The sequence below is a fragment of the Pungitius pungitius genome, chromosome 10 (genome assembly GCF_949316345.1).
Source record: "Pungitius pungitius chromosome 10, fPunPun2.1, whole genome shotgun sequence".
Classification (NCBI taxonomy): Eukaryota; Metazoa; Chordata; class Actinopteri; order Perciformes; family Gasterosteidae; genus Pungitius; species Pungitius pungitius.
In genome coordinates, this window is record NC_084909.1 from 1,759,150 (window position 1) to 1,783,973 (window position 24,824).

Sequence of the window (24,824 nt, forward strand, 5' to 3'; positions counted from 1 at the left end):
GGACAGTAGAAGTGCGGATGTCTGTTTCATGTCTTCGGTGGTTATTTGCTTTGTACCCAACAGAGTGCACAAGGTCTATTATTTACTCAATGTGTGAAAAAGCTCACTTTCATTTTTGTTCAAAATAAACGCTCTGATCGGCCCCTTCCGTGGCTCGCCGGAAACAAGTGAGTCATAGATTGCTTTCATCCGATGTGTGACCCTGAGGTTATCGGGAGGAGCCAATGTGCGAATAGCGTTCTCTCTGCACCGAAACGGGGCTTTAGTGTGCCGCTGCACTTGCAGTAATGAGATGAAACGTCAAACGGGAGAGAAGCTCCCGTCTCTGTCTGAAGCATTTAATCACAGCCGGACAAAAAGTCAGCTGGAGGTGAGATCCTTCCTCTGCAGGGCCCCACAGAGAAAAGGCTTCCACCAGAGAATAAATAAGAGGAAGGAAGTGCGTCGAAGATGGGATCAGCGTGAACGTGTTTGTTTTGCCGCAGTGGTGTACCTGAGGAGGTCGGGTCCTCGGAGAAGTCGTGCAGCTCCTCGGGGGGGTCTCCATAGAAGGAATTAAACTTGTGACTGGACACTGCCGCCAGAACAGCCCCCTGAAACACAACCACATGTGTCATGTGACCATTTCTGTGTGTGTGTGTGTGTGTGTGCGTGTGCGTGTGGGGGGATGCAAACCTTTAGCTTCCTCCTAGAGTTGAACTTTCTCAGCTGTTCCACAGTCTCTGGCAGGTGGATTTTGTAGGCATATCTGTCCCTCTCCTTGGAAATATAACACAGAAATGCACATTGCTTACACACGTGAAGGCTCAAACAGGAGGACAAATGAACTCTATTTGCTCTTTTTTGGTCTGCAGCTTTCTAACCAGACTTCCCAGCTGTTTGGTATTGTGATATAAGTGGTGCTGCAGAGTCATAGTCAGAGTCATGGCGTCACCGACAGATGCCTCGACTGAACCTCGCAAGCAGGAGGTGGAACGGTCCAAGCCGTAGCCTTCTACAGTTGAGTAACTGACTTTGTGTAACTGGTTTGCGTCAGGCATTTTGCGCGGGCCTCGGCCCGATTGTCATCTTAAGTGCCCCCTCCATCACCGTCCGCACAAGACGACCCAATGAGAGCTTCCGCTGACAGCCCATGACGGCTCTGTGCTGCCGCTCGCTGTCATCGAGCCGTGGCTCCCAAAGCGACTGATCACGACGTGGCGGCTTTCTTTCACCGAGGTCCAAAACTAACTCATGAGATGTTAACCCAACATGGTGAATAGTGATATCAATCATAACCCAGTTGAGATTAAACTAAAGGGCCCCTGCGACCGGTGCATGCAGGTTCTTGTGGTGTCAAACTGCCCTAAACCCGAGCGTTACCTTCAGCCAGGGGTGGTTCAGGGCCTCGTAGACGGTGATCCTCTCGGCGGGGTCCAGCATCAGCATGCGCCTCACCAGATCCTTGGCGCTCTCTGAGATCTGGGCCCACTGGCGAGGATTCATCTGCACACAACGGGTAGAGACTGACATTTCATTTTCTCTTACAATTAATCTGGACAGATGTGTTTTTTTTTTTTTAAACGAATGTTCTCGTGTTCTCCGATGTCAGCAGTTCCCCGTGAGAGCATCTCGCCCCCCCCCCATCGGAGCTATGTATGGGCCAAAACCACCCGTCAATGACCTTGTATTTGCCCCTGCAGATGGCTTCAAACAGACGCTCCTTGGTGCCGTAGAAAGGCAGGCAGCCCGACAGGAGGATGAAGAGGATGACGCCGCAGCCCCACACGTCCACGGGTTTACCGTAGGGCTCCCTCTTCACCACCTCGGGGGCCATGAAGTGGGGAGTTCCTACCCGACCTGTGAGGAGAGCGGAGTCAGGTCACGCAAGAGACACTAAACAGCACTTCATTATTACTCATTTCTGTTTTTATATTCTTTCGGAAGTAGAAAAAAAAAAGGGAAGTGCTTTTGTGCAATTTATGGTGTATTTCTCACTTGGATTGCACGGTGTGAAACAAACCTCACTGTTGGTTTGTCTCTTATTTCGACACAACAGCTAATTTTTACCATCTAGTAGTAGCCCAGAATGCCAATTTTCCCCCTTTGTAGTGCTCTCTGCTCGTCATTAGGTGACCTGCCAGAGCGGGGGGGGGGGGGGGGGGGGCTCAGGACTACCTGCAGCCCACCGTTTCATGCAGAGCCCCGTGGCCCCGTTGGCTCTTGCCCCGGTCTGTCGTGTTTGCAGTACCTCCGGCCACCAGCCCCGACTCGCCGAGCTGGATGGCAACTCCGAACCCCCCCAGCTTCACCGGAGCGGAGTTCTCTTTGGACGCCAGCAGCACACAGTGAGGCTGAGGACCAGAAGAGGGGGGAGAGAGAGAGAGAGAGAGAGAGAGAGAGACACACTCGTCATTCAGTCAATTCAAAGAGAGGCAAAAGAAGAGTGTTTTGGTTGCTGTGGAGTCCTTTTCCATGCGCATGCCAGACTCCCCTGACCCTCTGCCTACACATTTAGCGGGCGCATAGCAATTTAAACCTGCCACTGCTTTAATTATTGTGAGGGCACACGGTGGTATTTTGGGAGCTTTCTGCCTTCACAGTTGGCTGCACTCAGCGGGTACCTCCACATTACAGACGAGGCCCAAACCCGACAGCGTATTGTGTACATACAATTGGAGCTGGCTCTGTGATCCCCACTGCTCGCACTCGTGTGTGTAACCACAAAACCCCGCCCCCAAGTCCCCGCCCCCCCCCCTCTCTCTCTCTATCTCCACTCAGAGTTCTGCTAAGTGGTGACAAAGAAAGAGGGGGTGGGGGGTGGGCGGCTCAAAAGTTTCTGCTCCGTACAACGTCGACACATTTAGCAGTTTGATGTGCACACTTTCGACAGCGCAGTTCTCTGGAGTACAGACAGCAGCTGGGGGTGGACTCTACACAATGACAGGAGGGAGGCAGCGGGAACTACTTGACTTAATGGACTTAAATGACGAGGTACCGACTATTTCACTAGCTGATCTTTTCACATGAATTGAGTTACAGAGTTGAGTTGCTGTTGATTCTTTCTTGTGTTTTTGAGGGCCAGACTAATTTAGATTTAGACTAATTTAGAGTTAATCCATACCGCATCCAACACCAATCCAATCCAAACATATTACACATTTTTTGTCCTGTTTTGCAGGACCGAGGATCCCAAAAAGCACCATGATCCGAAACATCTCCACCGCCACATTCCAGACTCCGGACGGCTCCGCGGAGACGAACTTCACCGCGACCCAACACCCGTGCGTGGACCACGGGGCGCTGCAGAGCCTGCTGGCGGTGCTCTACACCGTCATCTTCGTCCTGGGGCTGGTCGGGAACCTGCTGGCTCTGCTGGTCTTCTTCGGCGTTCACGCCAAGAAGAACTCGGTGCGGGTGTTCCTCATAAACATCGCGTTTGCCGACCTGCTGCTGGTGGTGTGTCTGCCCTTCAGGGTACTCTACCACAGCCGGGGCAACAACTGGACCCTGGGTCCCACCTTGTGCAAAGTGGTGGGCAACCTCTTCTACATGAACATGTATATCAGCGTCACGCTGCTGGGCTTCATCAGCGTGGACCGCTACCTGAAGATCCACCGGGGCGCCGGGGCGCAGCACAGGCTGCGCTCCACCAGGTGGAGCAATGCCATCTGTGCGCTGGTCTGGGCCGTGGCCTTCGCTCTGACTTCGGTGCTGCTGATGTCCAAGAACCACGCGCAGGAGGACAGGTCGGTGCCCCGTCGCAGACTAAATCACCTTCTTTTTTTTTGTCCTCGTCGACTCAGATGTCATTAGTCTATTCGGCATCTCTTTTCATGCCGATCGTTATTATGAGTATGACACGACGTGCTGCCGTTTTCCAGGTGTTTCCACTACAAGGTGCTCCAGAAAGCAAAGTGGAAGGCCTACATCAACGTGTCCTTGCTGGTGGTCTTCTGGCTCGTCTTCATCGCTCTGGTGGCGTCTTACGGGAAGATCGCGCTCAAGCTTCAGAGGACGTCCCGGCAGAGGCCGGACCTGCCCAACGCCTCGCGCTACAGCCGCACCGCCCGCAAGTCCTTCTTCATCCTCTTCCTCTTCACCGTCTGCTTCGTCCCGTACCACGTGGTCAGGGTGTTCTACATAAGGACCCAGATCACGGACACGTCCTGTTTCTGGCGGGGCGTGGCCGACAAAGCCAACGAGGTGGCCCTGCTGTTTTCAGCCCTCAACAGCTGCCTGGACCCCGTCATGTACTTCCTGCTGTCCTCCTCGATGAGGAAGGAGGTGCTGCGCTTGGCCGGCGGCATGCTCTGCGTGCGAGACGTGGGCGCGGTCAGCGGGAGCACCTCCAGCGTGGAGCCGGACGGGAGGGGCGGGAGGTCGGACAGGGGGGAGGCGAGCGTCAGCTTGAGGGAGAAGACGAGCAGCGAGTACAGGGCGGCTCCGAGTCAGTGAGCAAGCTGCCGAGGGAGCAGCCTCGTCCGCGGTGAACTTTAGAGCAGGTGGATGAGGGCCATCCGTCGTGGGCGCAGGCGGAAAACATCAGCACGGCCGGTGCTTGTCGCGCTGCCGCTGCAGTTTTTTAAATTGTATTATGCTTTAGTAGCGATGTAGGTGGCAGAAAGCGCTTTGGATTCATTGGCTCCAGAATTTTGATTTGCACATGAATGCAGACTTCACCTCTGGAGTACACATCTGGTTTTATAAGAGGAAAAACATGTGTTTCAATGACATTTCTTGTCAAAATCTTCAAATTCCTCTTTTGTCAATGAACAAAAATGTCAAACAGCCGCCATCATTTGGCACCAGAGAATGTTCATTATGTTTTATCTTGATAAAAGACCAGTGAATCTTTGGGGACATTTTGTTTTCTAAGGAGTTCATTACCACGTTTGCTTCGTATTAATGGAGCGTTACCAGATTCAGGTTTTAAAAAGGGACACATTTTCGCACTGCATATAGAACGTACTCAAAGCATGTATCACTGTGGTTAGTCATGTCCGTCAATAAATAGCTCAATAAGATCGATAAATATAGATTCTACTGTGTGTCGAGAGGGTAAACTCCCTTCTTCCTTCCCAGCTAGAACTAGAGCAGCAGTGCCCCCACAAGGCAGAATCAAACCACCGCCAGTGCATTAAAAAACAAAAACAAATTCAATGCTATACCTAATGTATGCATTAAAAAAGGGACAAATTCAATGCTATACCTAATGTAAAAATGAAGTATCAAACCTAGAAGAACTGCTTCCTTAATAATAAACATTTGATAGAGCATCGTGCGTGCACTTTACACACACTACATACGTGTCAGCATCATGTAGCGAGGAAGTAGAAAATAAATATAGGCACCGAACTCTCACCCAAACATTCACGCAACACTTTCTGATAAACTTCTGTTTATTTTAAAAAGCAGGAAGTAACAGAAAGGCATTGCCCCTCATCTCGGATTCTGGAGAGTTGACTTGAGTTTCTCAAACGGTTTGCTGATGTCTTTGAATGACAGCTACGGCTGGGCGGTAAGTTCTGACGCCAACGGCATCGGGATGCTACGACGCGGCCTCTCATTTGCCGATTGCTTATAATAACATCAAGAAACTAAACTAAATGGATCGTTATTCTCACATTTGAGGTTCATTGTGTTGCTTGAGGAGGTTCTACGAATTATTCATGTAAATCTGCTTTACCAACTGTGCTTAGTTGAGTAAAAACTATGTTGAGTCTTATTTCTGCTCGTTTGTGCAGACTTGCACAAACACATTTTTAGACAATGACCGTGGTGGTATTTTGAAATAAATGTACGAGCCATTTGTGTCACAACCCGTTGTGTAAATCTATCGCGATCCAATCAAACTTAGAGAAAATGACCTGCTGACCTTTCACATCAGTTTCTCCTCGCTCTTAGTCATCTTCTTCAGGTCAAATGGAGAACACGCTGCACACTCCTCCACCGGATAACGCTTCCCTCCCCTCCCGGGCCCTCTCCCTCTGCCCCACCGCCGTCACCCTCGTCTTCCTCCCCTCCGCCTACGCCCTCCTCTTCCTCACCGCCCTGCCGGGCAACGCGCTGTCTCTGTGGGTGTTCCAGCGGCGCATCGCCACCGCGTCCCCCATCCACGTCTACCTGTCCCACCTGAGCGTCTCCAACCTGATGCTGGCCCTCACCGCGCCCTTCCACGCGGCCTACTTCGCCCGGAGCCCGGCCTGGGCGCTGGGGGGCCCCGAGTGTCAGCTGGTTTTGCACGCCGTCAATCCGGTGTTTCACGTCAACGTCGGCATGGCGATCCTCACTTGGTTGGCGCTCAGCCGCTTCGCCGCGCTCGTCCAGCACACCCACGCCTCCCGGCGGAGCGCCTGCGCCGCCCTGCTGCCGCGCGGCTTCTTCGCCCGCCTCACGAGGGCCTCCTTCGCCGGCAGGGTGTGCGCCGGCGTGTGGGCGGCGGCGGTCGCGGGCACGGTGCCGGCGGCGGTCTACTACTCGGTGAGGGCGGGCGTGAGGGGCGGCCCCCCCACCGGGCGGATGCGTGGAGCTGTGCTACAGCCCGGAGGTGGAGATCGGGGGCGCTCAGTCGGCGCGGGTGGCCGTGGCCGCCATGACGCTGTTCTTCGTCTTCTACCTGCTGGTGCTGCTGTCCTACATGGGCGTGCTGAAGCACATCGGGCGCTCTCGCCGCAGCGCGAGGTGCAAGACCTCCCAGCGCCTGCTGGGCCGGGTGCTGCGCAACATCGTGATCCTCCAGGTGGGTTGTAAAACAATACGTCTGTCGCATTCATCGCCAAAACTAACGCCGCTCGGGTCACACACAGGTCGTCCTCTCAGTCTGTTTGCTGCCGTACCACGTCTTCAAAGCGGTCTTGATTTCTTGGGCGATCAACGAGCGGCAGCAGACGTATCCGTCGGGCCCCGACACCTGCGACCGCTGCCATCCGCTGGCCACCTTCATCGAGGTCACTAGACATCACCCTCAATGCAAATGCTCTTCGTCACTTCCTTACCGGGTCGCAGGGCCTGCTGACGGGTTTCTCTCTCCTCTTCCTGCAGCTGAAGAACTGCCTGCTGCTTCTGGTCGCGTTGAGATGCTCGACCGACCCCGTGATGTACTTCCTGTTGGACGAGACCTTCCGTCATCAGAGCCTCAGACTCCTGAGGTGCAAGCCGAACGGCGCCGATGGCAGACCGGCGGATTCGACGAGGGGAAGTGACGACCAGAGGGTCAGACACTTGGAACTGGAGGACGGAACTGTGGATTCAACTCAAAGAACTGTCCTCTAGCCAGCAGATCTTTCTTGGAAATGAAGCCTGACTAGATAACAGATAATGTGAGCTCAAATGTCACAAAAAAAAAAAAATCATGAAAAAAGTCATTTTCAGATGTACAAGGAAATGTTTGTAGAGCAGCCGCCATGTGCAACAAGCTATAAATATTTAATATCCATATGTGTGCTCAGCCTTGCTCAGTAATTGTGTACAAATTATTGAGGGAGTACAGAATGTGTTTGTTTTCATACGGCACCGTCGTGTGAAGTGAGGCCCGGGAGAACCGGCATGCCGCCACGCGACTCCATATACATGAATGCACAAAGGCCAGATGAAAAACCCAGCACGCTTTAAAGGAAGAGACGAGAATAATGGAGTGATGTGCGTGCGGCGCTGCTTGTGAAAACACTGAAGCTGGAGGGATTCCATTCTAGAAAAGGCCTTATTTCTGTGACAGAAGGAGGTGGTTAGTAAAAAGTCTCCCATAATACGTTTTTTTTAAATCTGTACCCAGAAGTTTTAACACCGAACAACACAGAACTGGAGGGTCAACGTCACGTCAAATTCTCTCACCCATCCGTCGACAAACTTTTAGCAACATTTTTAGCTAATTTGCTGAAGCCAATTCTTTTTCTGAAAGACTGGGACTATTATTAAAATAATTCCCCCTGATCGCTTGGCTTCATTAGATACCAGCGGCCCGCATCAAAGACAGCGTGTGTGTGTGTGTGTGTGTGTGTGTGTCTGGGTGCATTCTTGCATTCATTTGTTGTTGTGAGAAAGGTCTCCCCAGAGACGGCATTAGTTCCACTGGTTGTCCACTGCGCGCACACACTGAGGATTGTTTTTGTGTGTGTGTGTGTGTGTGTGTGTGTGTGTGTGTGTGTGTGTTCAGGCAGGACCCGAGCGATCACTCTGAGGAGGTGTGAGGCTGTGCATCTAAAAGTCACCCGTCCATCTATTAAAAAAAAACCAGTGAAGGAACCCGTCTCTATCTCGTCATGCAGAGTTGTTGTTTTTTTTTTCTCTCTCAACCACACACACACACACACACACACACACACACACACACACACACACACACACACACACACACACACACACACACACACACACACACACACACACACACACACACACACACACACACACACACACACTGTACGCTGACCTACGTCTTATCCATGTAAAATGATTATTCTCAAAAGGGCAGAACCCACAAATGTTAAAAAGAGATTAATTGGAAATCTCCCGAAAAACTCTATTTGAGATTGGAGACGACGCACCGCGTCCGTCTTTGTCTCTTTTGAAAATTAGACAACTGCAATTATGCTAATTGCAAACAACACAAAACAACGTGGATGAGTCGAGCTGGTACGCCGGCATCAAACCTGGACGTCTGAGACACATGTCAAACCAGCCGGATGTGGATGAATGGAATGCGGATATTTCCGCATTCACCCCGCATGTGAGTCACGCGTCATGTCATAAATTCGTGGTCGACATTGTAAATCGAATGAATCCCATTAAATTGGCCATCAGCTCCTCCATGCAGCCGCACATCATCACACAAACAACGCAGCTGTGAGTCCTCCAAGTGCCTCACAAAGAGGGCCAGAGGGCCACTTTATCTTGTAAGAACAGCTGACATGCCAGTATTCAGAGGGGAAGTGAGCCTTTGGTGCATCAGATCTATTCATATGTAGAACGTGGCATTTGCAGTGCAGACCGACTCAACAACCCCCCCCCCGTAGGTGATGATCAGGCTTCAGTTTGGCCTACAGCTCATAAGATCTGATGGCTTGTATGTGTTTGTTTACACGTGCCGACCATCAATCATCGCGTGATGAACAGATGGTTCTACGGTCCTCATTTCAGAGCATATTTATGATCAAAGCAATTTCTAATTTCAAATGCACACACGCTCACAATGCCCGACACTTCAACCCTTGACAGGAACATTCCACTACCAGTCACATTGATAATCGACCTGTAAGACGAGGCGCTAATTGGTCGACACGTGGCTGTGACTCTTAACAAAAAGGCCGCTTTATATTCACGGGGGGAAAAGCTCCTTCAACATCTCCGTTATTCCTCCTTCAACCATCACGCCGTGTGTCATTGGAGAAGCCTGCAGGCTTTTTCCTTCAGTGAGGAGGACTTCGAGATGTATCCAGATGTTGGAAAGATACCGAAATGTTAGTTACGCGCTGAATGGATTCATGCTTTTCCCTTTCAGACGCTGCACTCATTATGTGGCAATTTACTGTTTTCGGTTCAATGGACTCTTGTGATTGTCGATGTTAATGACTTCTTCCCCCTCCCTTCATGTCCGAGGGACGCCTCTGCCTGCCGGGGTTTACATTAGGGAATCACGGTTTTAATTAAAAAGGCCACAATTTCACCACCGAACAATCATCATTGTGCGAACGTGATTTGCTTTCATTTTCAGTAGTGTTCGGAGAACACGTGTTTGGAGGGAGGAGGCCAGAAAACACCTTTAGAATGAAGCGCTGCAGTGGGTATCAAATAAGAGCAGCTCAGCTCACAGCTGGGGAGGGACTTCTGTGTTCTTCGCGCTGCACGTTTGTGAAGGAGGGGACGGCGCTTTGAACGCAGAGCTTTATTTGACTTTTCTCGCTTTCTTCCAGTCGGGGCAGCCGCATAGCGACATGCAATCACACACAGCTGCATAGAAGCAGCATAACGAAGTGTCACGCGTGACATGCGCTTCCTTTGCATAGGAACGACACCTGGAGTAACTTCTGGAGGCAGAAGGCTGTGGGATCAGATCCACGTGGATACAACGGGAGACACGGCGCTGCTCGGAGACACCTTCTCTCTCTTTGAACAGCTGCCGTTTTCCGTTTGTGGATTTAATTAAAACAAGCTCCCAGGCGGTTCTCCTGGGCACATGCAGCAAAGACAACACCACGTTTTATCCATCCATCACCCAAACATAATAAAAAAAAAATAGCTGTAGACTTCTATTTATAAACATTTAAACCACCAGAGTCTCATTTCCCCAGTCAGAACTCTACAGTACTAGTAAACACGGTTCTTCAAGTACTCGCTGTACCTCTTCCTATTTCTTCCTTCAACTGACTGACTGCAGCAGACAGTGTTATAGCTCACGGAGGTTCTTGACACTGGCTGTGTGGCCGTGGTTGCTAGAGGCTAGAAGTCAGAAGATGAACAAGTACCTTGACGTCTCGGTGGATGACGTTGTTGTCGTGGCAGTAGCGAAGCGCCTCGAGGATCTGCCTCATGTAGTGACTGAGGGGAGAGACGTGGTACAGTTATCGCCGTGATCACAAGCACCAGCGTCTGAAAAAAAATCCCACGGCGGGGGTCCCCACCTGGCCACGGCCTCGCTGTAGACGAAGCCAGCGTCCGCCCTCTTGACAATCTCAAAACACAGGTCTGCTCCGTCCATGCTGACAGAGGGAGACAGAGAGAGACAGGATGAAGGAGTGTCATGGATCCAGCAGCAAAGGAAAGGTCAGGCTTATTAAATAAAATAAAAATAAAATTGTGATACAGAAACCAGAGGAGTGTTGACGACATCTGAGGGCTCCGGGGGGGTTTTAACGGGTAAGAGAGGCTACTTTTGTGTATCCAGCTTTTTAAGTCTCCATACTAAAATCCAGAGGTCAAGCCCATAATGACCACCGGGTGAATATGAAAGGTGTCCCATACATACTCCACCAGAGGGAGCTTATTTTGTTACATGTGAATTTAAAATAATGCAAATCTACATATTTTAAATGAACTGTTGTTAGGTGGTGCTCTCTAAACACAAATGTGTCCGTTACCAAATACTAAATGAGGAATTTAGCAGTCAGCTTAGGATTTGTTTGTAAAAATATACACAGCGAAATGTCTGCATCGCTTTTAAAGTTGCGGCGCATGCTGGCTCGCACACGCATGCACACGCATGCACACGCATGCACACACACTTTCACCCGGTAATTTAGCTTCCGTCGATTTTGTCCCTCATAATTGCTCTGTTCCCATTCTTCCCCAAAAACTGCACCCTGCGCTCTTTATTGTCACTAAGCCGCTCCACCAATTACACGCTGGCAGGGTCCACATCACCCCCCCCCCCGTATACTCGTGATAGAGGCTGCTTGATTAGCCGGGTAGAGGGGGGGGGGGTGGGCCTGGAAGAGCGGTTGCAGCCCTCAAAAACCCACCTGCGCCCGCGCCCCCCCCCCCCGTGTCTCTACAGCGCCGGGCCGCGTGACAACGGCGCGTGCGGAACCAGAGCTCCTCAGCGCCTGCTCAGCGATAACGGAATCAAACGGTAGAGGAATTAGTTCTGGAAGAGGAGGCGAGATGGAGATACGGAGCTCGGGCTCAGAGAGAGGCTGGAGGTAGCGAATCTTAATCTTTCCCCCCCCCCATATTCCCTTTTTCTTACACAACCCCCATCCTCAGCTAACCAGCTCTCCCATCATCATCATCAGAGCTGGTTATATAAACCCACCGCGGGGTTTCTCTCTCTGTCCCCCCCACCATTGCTGCTCCCCACTGTGACATCCTCCACTAACCTCTAACCAGAGCATCCCATTTCTTCTCTTCCTCCCTTCCTTCCTTTCTTTTTTTTGTGACCCGTGTGTGCAGCCAGGTGGAGACTTACTACTCGAAAACCATGTAGAGCATCCCGTCCGAGCTGTACGTCTCCAGCAGCTCCACAATGTGGGGGTGCTTCAGCATGTGGCAGATGCTGGCCTCCCTCTTCAGATCTGAAAGCACGGAGAGGGAAAAGAAAACGAGGGAGAGGGATGAGCGTGAGCTTCATGATCACATACGGAACATTCCACGAGTCTGAGATTTGATAACTGGGGACAGAATGTGTGTGTAATCATTGGAGGGCAGTTCGTCTAACGCCATACATTTATTACATATGCTGAACCAGAAACACATTCTATTCCTTTTTCTAAAATAATACAGAACTCCCCGACCAATCACAGGGAGTCTCGCTGGGAGCACCCAATTAGCAGAACTTGAGCCTGGCACCACCGGCAATGCGCTAAATGTTTTAATCAGTATAGTGGAGCACTGCACTTCATATATACGGACCGCATCACATCTCCTCTTCCTCTCCTCTCCCTCCTCCTCCTTCATCCTCATCAGCATTGCCACCAGCCGGCTCTCTTCATTAATCACAGAGTTTAAATCCAACCCCCCCCCGTCTCCCCCCTGACGGTGCGTCTCCCCTCGGCTGACGACTCCATCTATATTCTGACTGGCAGCCCGAATGAGACTTGAAATATTTGTTTCCCGAAGAGCCGAGGACATCCAAACGGTGAGTCTCAGTCGCATTCACAGGTCTGATATGAGATGCACGTGACGCCTCGGGGGAAAAGCCTCACTGGAGATGGATGCGCGGGGGGGGGGGGGTTTCTGCACAGTCGAGCGAGTTGTATGTGAACGCCACACGGGACGCAAATTCAACACCTGCCTCGCAATCCTAGTCACGTCAACGTATGAAAAGCACGATGGAGAGTAATGATTCGTTGGTGGAGTTGAATTTTTGGATTGATTTGCCTGTTCTAAAGCTCCCTAGCAGCAGACGGTGTGGCTGCATGTCTGATGGTGCGGACTGAACGCCTCCCCCCCCCCCCGAAAAAAGGATTCAACAGCCTCCTGCTGACTTGCAGGAGTTGGTACATTTATTCATAAAGGCCCACGATACAGAGATAGAGTCATAGGCAAGACCTTCCATTCAAGACATTTTAATACTCTCCATGTCCTCTGGAGGACGCTATTCAAGGCTTTTCAAGTTATAAAACGGGCATGAAGAGAAAGGACCACTGACGAACCCCACCAGGAGGAGAATGTGGAGCACAAATCTGACCGTTTTTTTTACTTCAACCGTCCAGAGAGTGAATCCTGCGGATTGGATTTGATAGACAAAGGGGATTTGCCTTCACTGTGAACATCTAAAACATAGCCCATCACAGCCATCCTCGCTTTCATCCGTCCATTCGATCTCTCCATCCTTTGATCCATCCATTCATACTTTTCCCCCGAAGCAGATCCTTCCTCCTTCACCTCCTGGCAGCTGCTGCTCAGAGGCCACAGAAATAATCACTGCAAAGGCAACCTTTCTTCCCGGAGCCCAGTCTCATCTCATCGGGCTGAAAACGCGTCAACAAGGGCACTTAAGTGTATTAACTTTGATTGTCCGTCAACGTGTGCACACTCAGCATCCACGGTAAATATTAACACCCTCCCAGGGGGGTATTCCCCGGGTGGATGGGTGGAAACACTGAACGGGAGAAAGACGGGACTGAATAGAAGCGATGAAACAGCACGCAGTTAGACACAGGCACACGTGGACTATAACAAAAGAGTCGACTGTATTCGGTTCTTCTACGTACGCAGTGACATTTAATTAAGTTGCTAGCTGACGCTAGGATAAGTGGCTACCTTAAAGGGCCCAGCGGCGCGCCACGTTTAATGTCATTCGTGTTTGCGATTGGTGCTGGAGATTAGCAGAGGAGCTTCATCAAAGGGGAAGCAAGCCCACTGTGTTGAGAGAGCAAAAACTGCAGAAGGGAAGCTGCTTCCATTGATTCAGAGTGTGTGTGTGTGTGTGTGTGTGTGTGCAAGAGAGAATACAGAGTAAGCAGCAGGGAATGAAAAGCCAAAAATGATGACTGAGAAAGATGGAGGAAGAAGAGACTGATAACAATGACGGGATGCAAGTTGCACACAGACTGGAGAAGTGATGGTTATGCTGTTCTACTTATCACCACTTACTCACATTCTGAACTAACAAGTACTAAATGGAACACCTGCCTTAAAGCTTCTCCCTGAGGTACACACCCATACCAATCAATTTGAGTAAGCACCACGCGGGCTTTAAGGCCGATTGGACGAGGGACATTAGATATTATTATTTATTTGTGATTTAAGAAAGAAGAGGCTCATTTGGTCACAATCTTCACATCTACTGTACTCAATGTGTTCATTTTGAGTCACTGGTTGGAGGTTGGTGGATTTTATGTATTTGTGTTTGGAAATAATATTTAAAAAAAATCAGCTACTTTGCAAGCGGAGGAATCTGTCAGTATCCATGGCGACGGAAGATTCCTGCATACATGTTTATTGATTCTGTCAGGCTTTAAAGGCAGTGCTCTCCTCAAAGTGACTTCATGCAGAGAAACTGGACGCCTGTGTGTGTGTGTGTGTGTGTGTGTGTGTAAGACGCTACTGTATGTTTCAGACCTGACAAGATTTCTAAAAACACACAGGTGTGCCGATGTGATTTTAGGACCGGAGGAAGGAGAGACACAGAAGGAAAGGAGAGAGTGAAGGAATCGGGGAGGCCGAGGACACAGAGGAGGTGATGGCACATGATGCATTTTACTCATTCTCTGGCTGGATTTTTCACTCTCATCCCCTAAGAGGTCTGACCTATTCGTCACTCAGGCCTCCGGACGGGCTGGAGAGGAACATGCTGGTGTGTGTGTGTCAGGCCTCCACTGGCCAATCCAATGCCAAGACACAAACCATTTGACCCACTTCCCCTGTCTGCGTCCGTGTGTGTGTGTGTGTGTGTGTGTGTGTGTGTGTGTGTGTGTGTGTGTGTGTGTGTGTGTGTTGATTTGAGGACTGCAGTGTTGTGTTTCAGCTGCCCGCTCAAGTGAAGCTGCTCCGCTTTCAAAAGGCAACGTCGAGGAGGGGAAATAAAAGCAAATCAACTGTGAGTACAGCGGCCTGGCTTTGGAGAGGGTCGGGCGAGGGGGGGGGATGATTGGATATAAATGACTGGGTGCTGACCACACACACACACACACAACGAAGACTAATGTTACGGTCGCACTGTTACAATGAAAAACGTTCATTTGGGAGTTTGCAGCCATCCATCACTGGCAGAGGGAACAATCCCTCACCAGCAGAAAGCCAAGGTGTGCTGAAGAAAATGGGTCGAGCCAACAGGAGAGAGACCAGCTTGGAGGGGGAGGGTGTGGGGGGGGGGGCAAGGCGACAACGAGACCTGAGGTCCAGTGATGGACCCGTTTCCATCTGTTATTGTAGACGGTGAACGTTGCATTTAAGAAGCGGAGGAGTTTACAGTGATGATATTTCCTCTTTGCGTCTGCCTTGTGGAGGCTTAAGTAAACCGAGGAGCGGGCCCCGTCATGGCGGATGGCGCTCTCTCTCTCTCTCTCTCTCTCCATCAGCGAGGGGGAATTACAGAAGTTAAAGAAGGCGGCTGTGTAATGTGGCAGCTAAAGCTCCTCAGAGAAACATGAATTACCCTGAAATCACCACATCAACACAAGAGACCTCACAGGGCGGAGGTACAGCATTGGATAACGGAGACGTGGGACACGCTTGTTGGAAACAAATAGAAGTGAATGTGAGGGGGTGAACGCCATCACATCTTCAGGTTTATTTATTACGCATTTTTTAGCTGTCTCGTGTGAGAAAATTGCCACAAAATAAAGTAGAATGTAGGTAAACATTGACGGCGGGTTTGAGGAGGGATCAGGAGGTCCTCTTCCTCTCTCCTGTGTGCGTCGCTGATGCAATTCGTGTGTCTATTGTTCCATTTGAACGAGCGAAACCAAATCCCCTCACACAGCACAGCGGGAGGCTGGGCTTACGCTGTGCTGCCGCGTACGCGCGTCTATTCATCGCTTTCTAAAAATACCTGCTCGACACACTGCCAGCAGTAACGCTGCGTCACAGCTGACCGCCAGGCCTCCTCCTCCTCCTCCTCCGCCTCCTTCTTCTTCTTCTTGTTCTATTAGAGAACCGCGTTCCTTGAAATCTCTATTCAGACGTCTCAGTTCCTTTCCAGCTGAAGAAAATCAAAATATGTATCTTTAATTCAATCTCTCCTCCTCTCCTCTCCATCCCTCCCTCCACCGTCTCCAGGCAGGGGCAGATATCTGATGAGACGTCCTCACTCGGCATGTGCAACAACATCCACTTGGTTGAACTGTGTTTTTAAGCGAGCGTCTGACCTCTCCGTGTGTGTGTGTGTGTGTGTGTGTGTGTGTGTCTGGACACGGAGGCGATCCCTTACCCTCCGTGCTGAGCCCGGGGCTGGAGGTGAACTGGGCCACGTCCACGATCTTCACCGCAAACTGCTGGCCCGTCTCTCTGTTGATGCATCTCCTCACCACGCTGAAGGGACCCCTGCACAACGCACAGGAAGGAAGGGAGAAAGAAAGGAGACGCTTAGTGTGATGAAGGATGGCAGCACGCCTCCGATCCACTGGCTGATTGTAGAGTCACGTTTCAGGCTATGAATAACAGTGAGACATTATTAATATAAAGATATGATTACAGCGCTTTTAATATCATCGGTTGTGTTGCGTCTCTCATGCAAGAGCACAAAGAAGCACCAAAAGACCCCAAATGACATTAAAACAAACAAAGCCCATCGTTGCAGAAGGTAGTTAAATGGGTTGGGAGGAGGCTTCAGAGTTTGGTGTGACTAAAGTCATAATTTAGGTGACTCATTGTGTTAAGTTTTTAAAATCTTGTGATCACTATTTAATAAGTGGGTCTAATTGTAGAGCGACATTGTGTGAGGCATCACACATTTTGTGTGAGAAATGAGAGAAAAAAAAGCGAACAGGCAAAACCTGCTGGAAGCAACAAACGAATAATCCAATCCATCAAGTTTCTACACCTGCCTATGGCTGAAACCTATCCCAGCATGCACTGGGGGAAAGGCAAGGCAAAGTTCCTGTGCACGAGCTGTAATGTGAGGTGTTTGTGTGAGCACTGTGAAGCTGCAGTTTTTTGTGGAGGCTGATGATGAGGTTTAATGATCTGGATCACAACATAAAGTGTACGAAGTGTACACAGACTTGTTTCGCTTCAAATGCCAAAAGCTCCAGACACAAGTCAGCTGTCTGTTACCTTGGTGACAGCGTTTCAAACTCCAGCTCTGATGATCGCATGAATCAAGATGACCCAGATGAAAGTATGACCGGAGGTAGAAAACAGCACGGTGATGTGTGTGTGTCTGTGTGTGTGTGTGGATACATTAGGTCTGTCTCTGTCTCTCCAACAATTCCCAGAAAAAGAGCTCAGCAACATTCACAACCCAACTCATCATTTTGAACTTGTCTGTTATAAAAGGTTGTAAAATAAAGATGACTCATAACACTGAAATCCTAAAGTAACGGTCACTCGTTTACCCGGCCTCTCAAGTGGAGACAATCAAAATGCATTTCTTTATTACCGCACATCGTCCAAAGAGAACTCACAATTAGCCGGGCTTACCAACGGAGCAGCATTTAGCACACACACAAACACACACGCACACACACACGCACACACACAAACACACACGCACACGCACACGCACACACACACACCTGCAGTGATCCCACTGCAAATCCCACTCAGCAGCACAACCGCAGCTCTGATGAGAAAGCAGCCGTTTCACAACCACACAAAACATCAACACTGTTTGGACACAAGCGGCGCTGCTTAAGTGTGTGTGTGTGTGTGTGTGAGAGAGACAGTCCTTGTGCAATGACTGGTTGAACAGATGGTGATCAAGCTAAAGCTGCTTAGCGTCAGAAGGGTGAGGTAAGACGGCACAGTGCCCAAGCAGGCAGCACATGCACACACACACACACACACACGCACACACACACACACACACGGCTCAAACTCATACAGAGAAACAATATGGGAAGCGCCAATAAAACCAAAAGTTGCAATGCTTCTCTGCTTTATGCAGCCCTCTCCAACTCTCTCACAGACACGTTCAGAGAGCAGGAAGATTCCACGCCGTCCCCACTTCACCACCCCGTGACAGGCATTTATTTCACAGGCTGCTCCTGTCTGTGTGCATTTCACTGAGAGAGAAACACACACACACACACACACAGTAAATTCCACATAAAACCACTAGATTCATTGGTTTGCAGGGCTCCACGGTGGGGGGCGTGGTGCTCGTGTGGCAAATCAAAAGGTACTGCTAGAATAAACACATTCCCCAAAGGTGCTGCATTAGTGGTTGTTAAATATTGCTGGTTGTTTGTGTGTTTACTTGTGTGCACGAAGCCTTCCGTTTGTCCAAATTGATTCAAATGACAAAAGAATCCGATGACGCTGATTAACAGAGAAAGTATCTCTGTGCCTTTAGACGGAAGATGGTCCTGTAGAGCATTTATAGCGCACATTAATGTCACCATTTAAACCTGATTCTTTTAGGTAATCAGACCACACACACAGCCATCAAATCAATCGAAGCCACTGAGACTTATTAAGGAGGCCATGTGCTGACTAGCAGCGCTGGATGCTAACGTGCACATTGCAACTCTCTGCTGGCAGCTCCTGCTCCGCCTCTCTGAAGCCTCTTGGACTGTGAAGAGCTCCCCGAGGAAATCTACCATTCCGACGGAAAGATAACACCGGCTTGCAAACAAAGAATTCGGCAATTTTCAGGAAGTTGGCAAAAAAGTCGGCAAAAAAGAAGAAGTGTCTATTTGAAATCAAACTCCAGCGGGGACACGCGTCGGTCCGACGGTTAGTGTGAGCGCGTCCACCGGGTCAGAGGGCGCTCATTAGTGATGCAGCGGCGCTCTCCTCTGCTGCGTTATCTGCCTCCACGCCTCAGTCTAGTCGCTTCACCTCTCCACCCCCCACCCCTCCCCTCCCCTCCCCTCCAAACCGCCGCTCCAGCTCTGCAAATGTCAGGCCTCGCTCCGGGCAGCGCTCCGTACAGCGAGGAACAAGAGGCCCGGGAGGAGGCCGGGACAAATAGAAGAGGGCCGAGGGGAGAGGAAGAGAGGGGGGAGGGCAAGAGAGACTTGAATGAATATCACAGCTCAAATAAAAGACGATAAATGTAAGATGAAGATAAGGTTCACACTAAAAAGCAGGACAAACCAGACCGCTCACTGAAAAAAAAAAAAAAGAACTCGAATGTTACAAATTCTTTAAGGAGTTGTGTCTCGGTCACATCCCAATGTGTGTGTGTGTCCTCCGCACACATCACGAGACAACGATTAGCTTGAGAAATATGTAGGGAGGGGGGGTGCAGGGCGGCTTTGAAGCGCGGCTCAAGAGGAGGAACTGGGCGCCTTGGAAGAAATGAAGGGCTCATGCAGGAGCCATTCCGGCTCAGCTGCTCACAGCGTCAGCCATTAAAGCCCTGAAGAGGTGTCAGCTGCACACGGGCTGTTCTGATGATTCCTGCACTTTAGCCACCCTCACTAAAATAACAGGAAGCGGGCGGGGAGGAGACACATGGCCGGGAAGAGCGAGCGAAGGCAGAGGAGAGCCCTTTTGTGCAGAAAGGCCTCTGCAATTCTCCCTATCCAAGATTCCACTCCAGTATTTCATAGTTTTTATGGATTTATTAACGACATCATGAGGTACTTGGAGGTGAATTATGGAGGAGGGGGGGGGGGGGGGGGGGCTGATCAAGGTTACTTTAAATTCGGTTCATTTGCTCATTATATCAAGATGTTGACTCAAACCCCTCTTATTTTTGACTTATGATCTCGTCATCGCCTGGTAATTACACTAAATGGGATTCTGAAGGTCTCGAGTTCATAATCCATCGTCGGCGCCGTCTGTCGCACAGACGCGTTGATCGTTGCCATCGTTCGTGGAGGCTGTAATATTCGACTGAACCCGATACGCATGTGGGGCTTAGCAGCCGCTAAATCATCTCTGCGCATGACCTCCAGTCCCCTTGATGAGCCCCCCTCGCCATCTCGTGACCTTTGCCCTCTCCTCCTTGGGCCCAGTTAGCGAGGTCAACGCGGCGGCTGTACTCCGTGTGTGTGTGTGTGTGTGTTCGGCGTCTGGCGGTAACTGATGGGGGAGTTTACGGCCTCGTCAAAATGACGGGTCGCCCTGCACCGCACGCCGTCCAACCGCGTGTTGACGTAGTAAAAAAAAAGGTGATTTGCAGGCCACGCACCTTCCCAACCGGGTGGCCAATCAATCAGTGTCATTCTCTAAATGTCAGCGGATTTTACGACAAACACGGGGGGCCATGCGGGCTCCTCCTCCTCTTCCTCACATAGATTTGGAGGGGCGAGTCGGGCAATTTATGTAGTGAAAAAAAAAAAAAATCACAGAGCCAGTCGAAGCAGAGAGGAAAAATAAAACAAAGATACCCGAGGGAAAAAAGATACAAAGGCAAACACAGTGGAGAAAGTGAGAGGACGTCAACGGCCCGACTGCGTTTAATGGGGTTTAATTATACGTAACGGGGCAGAGGCTGTCAAGGATGCAGCGCCATGCTGCTTGTATATAGTTTAAATCAGTCTTATAAAGGGGTCTCTCTCTGCTGCTCTAAGGGTCAAAGCCTGCCCTCTATGAGGTCGCTCCGGCTCCCCCCCCCGTGCCTGTGCACACACACCACAGCGCTCCTTCTCTAACGTGATCATCAGCACAACGGAAATAAAGTCATGACCTTGTGTCACCATAATTGCTTAAGCCTTTTTTCCCCGGGAGAGACAATAGGAATTGAGCAAATGTTTGATGTGCTTTAGTTCAGTAGTTAAAGCGCTTTCTGTCGTACTGAAAGCGATAAACCCTCTTAAAAAAAAAAGAGTATTCCCCTTTTTTCCTCTCAAACCATCACCTGATCCGGATCACTTCCTGCGCTGCTGATTGGCTGCCGTGGGAAGCCAGTGAGGGATCGACTTTCTTTTTTCCTCTTTGCTGCACTGGTGATTCTTGTTGGGGGCCCCGAAGCACAAAAGTAAACTGTCGTTTTACCCGCATTGTCCTCATTTTATGATGTGGAAATCACAGATTTGTCAGAAGTTTAATCACACTGACTTTTACTGTGACCCGGGTCGGATCAAGTTGTGCACACAGTGATCAAATCCTGGTTTTACAAAACTAGATACTGTTCACGTGTATATGGGAGTGGATGAATATGTTCGATTTAAACATTCTCTACAGATCAACGTGCATGTAAATAGGCTGAAAGGGTTGGGGAACTTTTTGCATCCCATTGTGACTTTATTTCATGCTCTAAAAGGACTACATGGAGACAGTGGAACAGCATTGATGGTGGTGATCTTTTAAAGTTAAATGCAAAGCAGACTTTCTGCTAGGCGGAGCAGCCGAGTGAGACAAGAAGCCTAATGAATCTCAACGTGTATTCACACACACACACACACACACACACACTTTCTGATCGTAGCAGGGTCTCCATGCGCTTGTATGGCCGCCTGTGCCGCACGCTGCCAATGACAGCTTTAAGGAGACTCGATTAGATGTCTGACATTTCCCAGCAGCCCCGGCCCGCCGCGGGGCTTTGGCGTCCAGCCGGACGCAGAGGAACCACCGGCTGAGGAACACCAGTTTGAACAAAACACGGAAGACTGATTACTAAATGTTTCAGGCGAAAAAAACCAACAGCACCTTTCACTAACCTCCACTGTACTTCGCCCCCTCCCACCTCTTTATTCTCAAACACCTCCATCAGTGGTCTCCTCTTCCCCCCCCCCCCATGTCTGTCTCCATGGCGTCATCTCTCAGGCAGAGTGCTTATGTAAGGAGGCAGAGCAGCTTATTTACGCTCCCATGGGGATCAGGCAGAGGCATGGACACGCAGGCACCTGCACCACCCACACACACACACACACACACACACACACACACACACACACACACACACACACACACACACACACACACACACACACACACACACACACACACACGTTGACAGGCTTTCCCAAACACAAAAAGTGTGGCCCAGAAGCTGGTTGGAGCGTGAGGTGTGCCTGTCCTTTGATGTAGGGCGCCTGCTGTGTGCCACTAGTAGGCTTACGCCGATGAACCGGGCGTTTAGACGTGTACGTTATACGATCAAAGACGGCTTTAATATTTGGAGCCCATATCAGCGTTAATGCTGTCGGTGGGCGCACGGTATGATTATCTCCCCCCCGGTGTCTGCAGGTTGGGGCGCTCCAGCTGTTTCTGGTGTGTAAACAGTGTTTCCACACACGGACGGGGGTCAGTGTTCACAGATTAGGGAAAGATTTGGTGGTGAAGTAAGCACTCCTGAACTGCATGGCTAATGGCGAGGATGGGTAACGCTACATAACCACGGCAGGAAATCACACCCGAACCCGCGTGGGAAAATGATTAATTATCAGCGAGCTAGAGGAAAAAAAAACTGGAACAACATACAGAAACTTGTTTCCCTACAACCGTTTTATCCATTGGAAAAAAATACAATTCAATGATTCCTTTTCACCTCTGATTTACATGCTCCTCTCACCCCCTCCCGGTACCCTCGGAGTCGTTGTGCCTTTCTACAATAAAATATAGGAGCGGCCCATGTTTGACGTAGCGGATGTTCTCCGATCATTTCAGATACAAAGAGGTTAGGTGCGAGCGGGGGAGTAAACACAGACGCTGGAGGATTGTGGGAATACGGTGTTCTTTTAGGAACACAACAGAAGCAGACAAGTTGAGATGTCCAACGAGAAACAAGTGCATCCAAAGATACGTAGGCCTATAGGGTTTATGGCCCTGAGCCTTTGAGGGAAACTGCTTCAGCTTGATCGCTGAAGGCCAAACGCTGCTTCAATCCTCTATGCACCAGAGCCGCTACATCCTGCACCGCCTCCCGGGGAACACACCCGAAATCTGCATATTGCTTCGAGGAGCTTTTCAAAGCAGCTGTCGTCACCGGCGGCCAATCAAAGACCAGAGTTAATCTTCATTCGTTGTCATTAACCTCGGTGCGGGTCGGGAAGGAGGAGTTCATGGAAGCGCTCGGCTCTGATGTGCTAATGTGGGATCACAGAGCGCAGCAGGTGTAATAAAGGGGGGGGGGGGGGAATCGCATGCGTTTCGGTCTGAGTCACTCACACACAGCACGGAATGCAGGAGCTCTGGAAAGACATGTTCTGCTCTTAACGTATTTCTATCCGCAGGAGGTTTGAGGGAAGGGGGTTCGGTCCAGTCGCTCGAGAGAGAGAGAGAGATAGAAGGGGGGGGGAAGGTCCCACTGCTCCCAGCTTCCTCCCCACCCGGCTGCTCCGCCAGCGACCCTCAGGTGAGGGGTGGAACAACGGGGCCCGCTCTGCAGCCACTTTGTACGTCATTCATTCCCCGACCACATGACGGAAGATGGAACAATACGTAAAAGTTCACGCGGCGTCGTAAAAACCTTCTGACTTAAAAGACAGGGGGACCCCCCTCCTGCAGGAAGGTGAGGGGTCTTCTAACAAATGAGCTCTTTCGGTCCACAGGGGGCGCCAGAATCAACACAAAGATACTCCGATGCTTTGGGTGAATTTGGCTTCATTTTCTCTCCCGACGAAAAACCGACGGACCGACGAGTCATTTCATGACTCATAAATCCCACCCAGACACACATGGGGGGGCCTCAATATCCCGCCCCGGTTATGGCCAATTTTCTGTTCTGTTGCTGATGGGTTATCTATATGCCCCCCCCGCCCAATGAATAGTGAAAGCCATTTGTCCCAACATGACATTAATATTACACAGGCAACGGGCCTGTGAGAGGGACAGGAAGTGATGACCCGGTCTCTGGTGAGGGGGACGAGCGTCCGTGGGCTCGGGACATTTACGGTTGTCATCTTCTGACGGCGGAGGAGCCGTACAGTGACAGCTCCGAGGGGGGGTGGGGGGGCTTTTCCTGCCTCCGCCCACGCAGCGGTGGGATGAGTGAGTAATGGGCGGCTTCCCGTGAGGCCGAGCGAGAGGAGACGAGCCTCCATCATCCGCCCCGCTCTCTGACGCCCGAGTGGGATTTGACAAGACACCCATCCTGTCATGTATTCCTTTTTTTAATCTGCCTATGATAAAACCTACAAAAAAAAACAAAAAAAAAAGGGAAAAGTCCGAAGAAAGAGCATCATCCTGCCCGCCCGCCCCCCCCCCCCCCCCAAGTGTTTTGTGTCTTGAGCCAAGCGTGAGATTTGCTGCCGGATGCCGTTTGGGGGACGGAGACGAGGCTCTTTCTGGATTAACTGGCTGATTTGTGGCCTAAATTTAACTAAAGTACTCCTCAGATCAGTGAGTAATGCCCTTTTTTTTTTTTTACAGAGTGCATTGAGCGTAACTAATGTCAGATCTACCATCGTTCCCCATCGCTTTCATTAATTACAAACCGAAAGGCCAAATGATTCCTTAAATTGGCCTATCAACTCAATTTAACCAGCAATCAGTGGACCACAGTTTTCATATAATATTTGCAGACAATTTTGAAGGGAATCCTTGCTTGACAAATTAAAGAAATTACAGTTTAGCACCAGATGAAAAATTACAGACGATCTCCAAAAACGATTACAATCCACATGATGATAAAAAGTTAAACCATCTGCTGCCTTTCGTCGTGATGGCAGTGTGTGTTTGTGTTTGTGTCAGGGATCTGCTGCAACATTAATGGGGCGGATGGACCATTAGGTCGATGACATCACCCCACAGGCTAAATCATTGATGAGCTGCGCCAGAAAAGGGGGGGGGGGAGCGGCGCAGGAGAAGATCCCATGTATGTGTGGAGACCCCGAAGCGCGGCCCGGGATCAGGAGACGAGGCTGCAGGAGGAGGAGGAGGAGGAGGAAAGTCACGGATGATCCATCTGT

General features: G+C 50.3%; 2 protein-coding genes across 18 annotated transcripts in view; one reads left to right on the forward strand and one right to left on the reverse strand.

Moving 5' to 3' along the window:
- The window catches only part of caska (calcium/calmodulin-dependent serine protein kinase a), a 58,726-nt gene that overhangs the window by 17,573 nt on the left and 16,329 nt on the right, over positions 1-24,824 (reverse strand). For all 15 annotated transcript variants that reach the window (XM_037488188.2, XM_037488187.2, XM_037488201.2 and 12 more), the window contains 9 exons: positions 16,289-16,401; positions 11,882-11,987; positions 10,599-10,676; positions 10,443-10,515; positions 2,231-2,333; positions 1,664-1,839; positions 1,363-1,485; positions 676-759; positions 494-593 (listed from right to left, as the gene is read on the reverse strand). In XM_037488188.2, the coding sequence (XP_037344085.1) occupies positions 494-593; positions 676-759; positions 1,363-1,485; positions 1,664-1,839; positions 2,231-2,333; positions 10,443-10,515; positions 10,599-10,676; positions 11,882-11,987; positions 16,289-16,401 (956 nt within the window). The remainder of the gene's footprint in view (positions 1-493; positions 594-675; positions 760-1,362; positions 1,486-1,663; positions 1,840-2,230; positions 2,334-10,442; positions 10,516-10,598; positions 10,677-11,881; positions 11,988-16,288; positions 16,402-24,824) is intronic.
- LOC119228530 (probable G-protein coupled receptor 34) lies at positions 2,967-8,229 on the forward strand. 3 transcript variants are annotated; one of them, XR_009957033.1, is made up of 4 exons: positions 2,967-3,728; positions 3,864-6,721; positions 6,789-6,929; positions 7,024-8,229. XR_009957033.1 is itself a non-coding variant. In XM_062565219.1 (2 exons), exons 1-2 carry the CDS (start codon positions 3,184-3,186, stop codon positions 4,435-4,437), a joined length of 1,119 nt encoding a protein of 372 aa, XP_062421203.1. In that variant the 5' UTR covers positions 2,967-3,183; the 3' UTR covers positions 4,438-7,037. The 3 variants fall into 3 exon arrangements, 1 of the variants encoding a protein (XP_062421203.1); XR_009957032.1 differs by having other exon boundaries at positions 3,864-6,929; XM_062565219.1 differs by having other exon boundaries at positions 3,864-7,037.

What these genes read in the sequence shown, in the direction of transcription:
- LOC119228530 (XM_062565219.1), top strand. Translation starts at nt 3,184, where the DNA reads ATGATCCGAAACATCTCCACCGCCACATTCCAGACTCCGGACGGCTCC. An exon ending in AACCACGCGCAGGAGGACAG is followed by an intron (nt 3,729 to 3,863) that starts GTCGGTGCCCCG and finishes GCCGTTTTCCAG; the next exon opens with GTGTTTCCACTACAAGGTGC.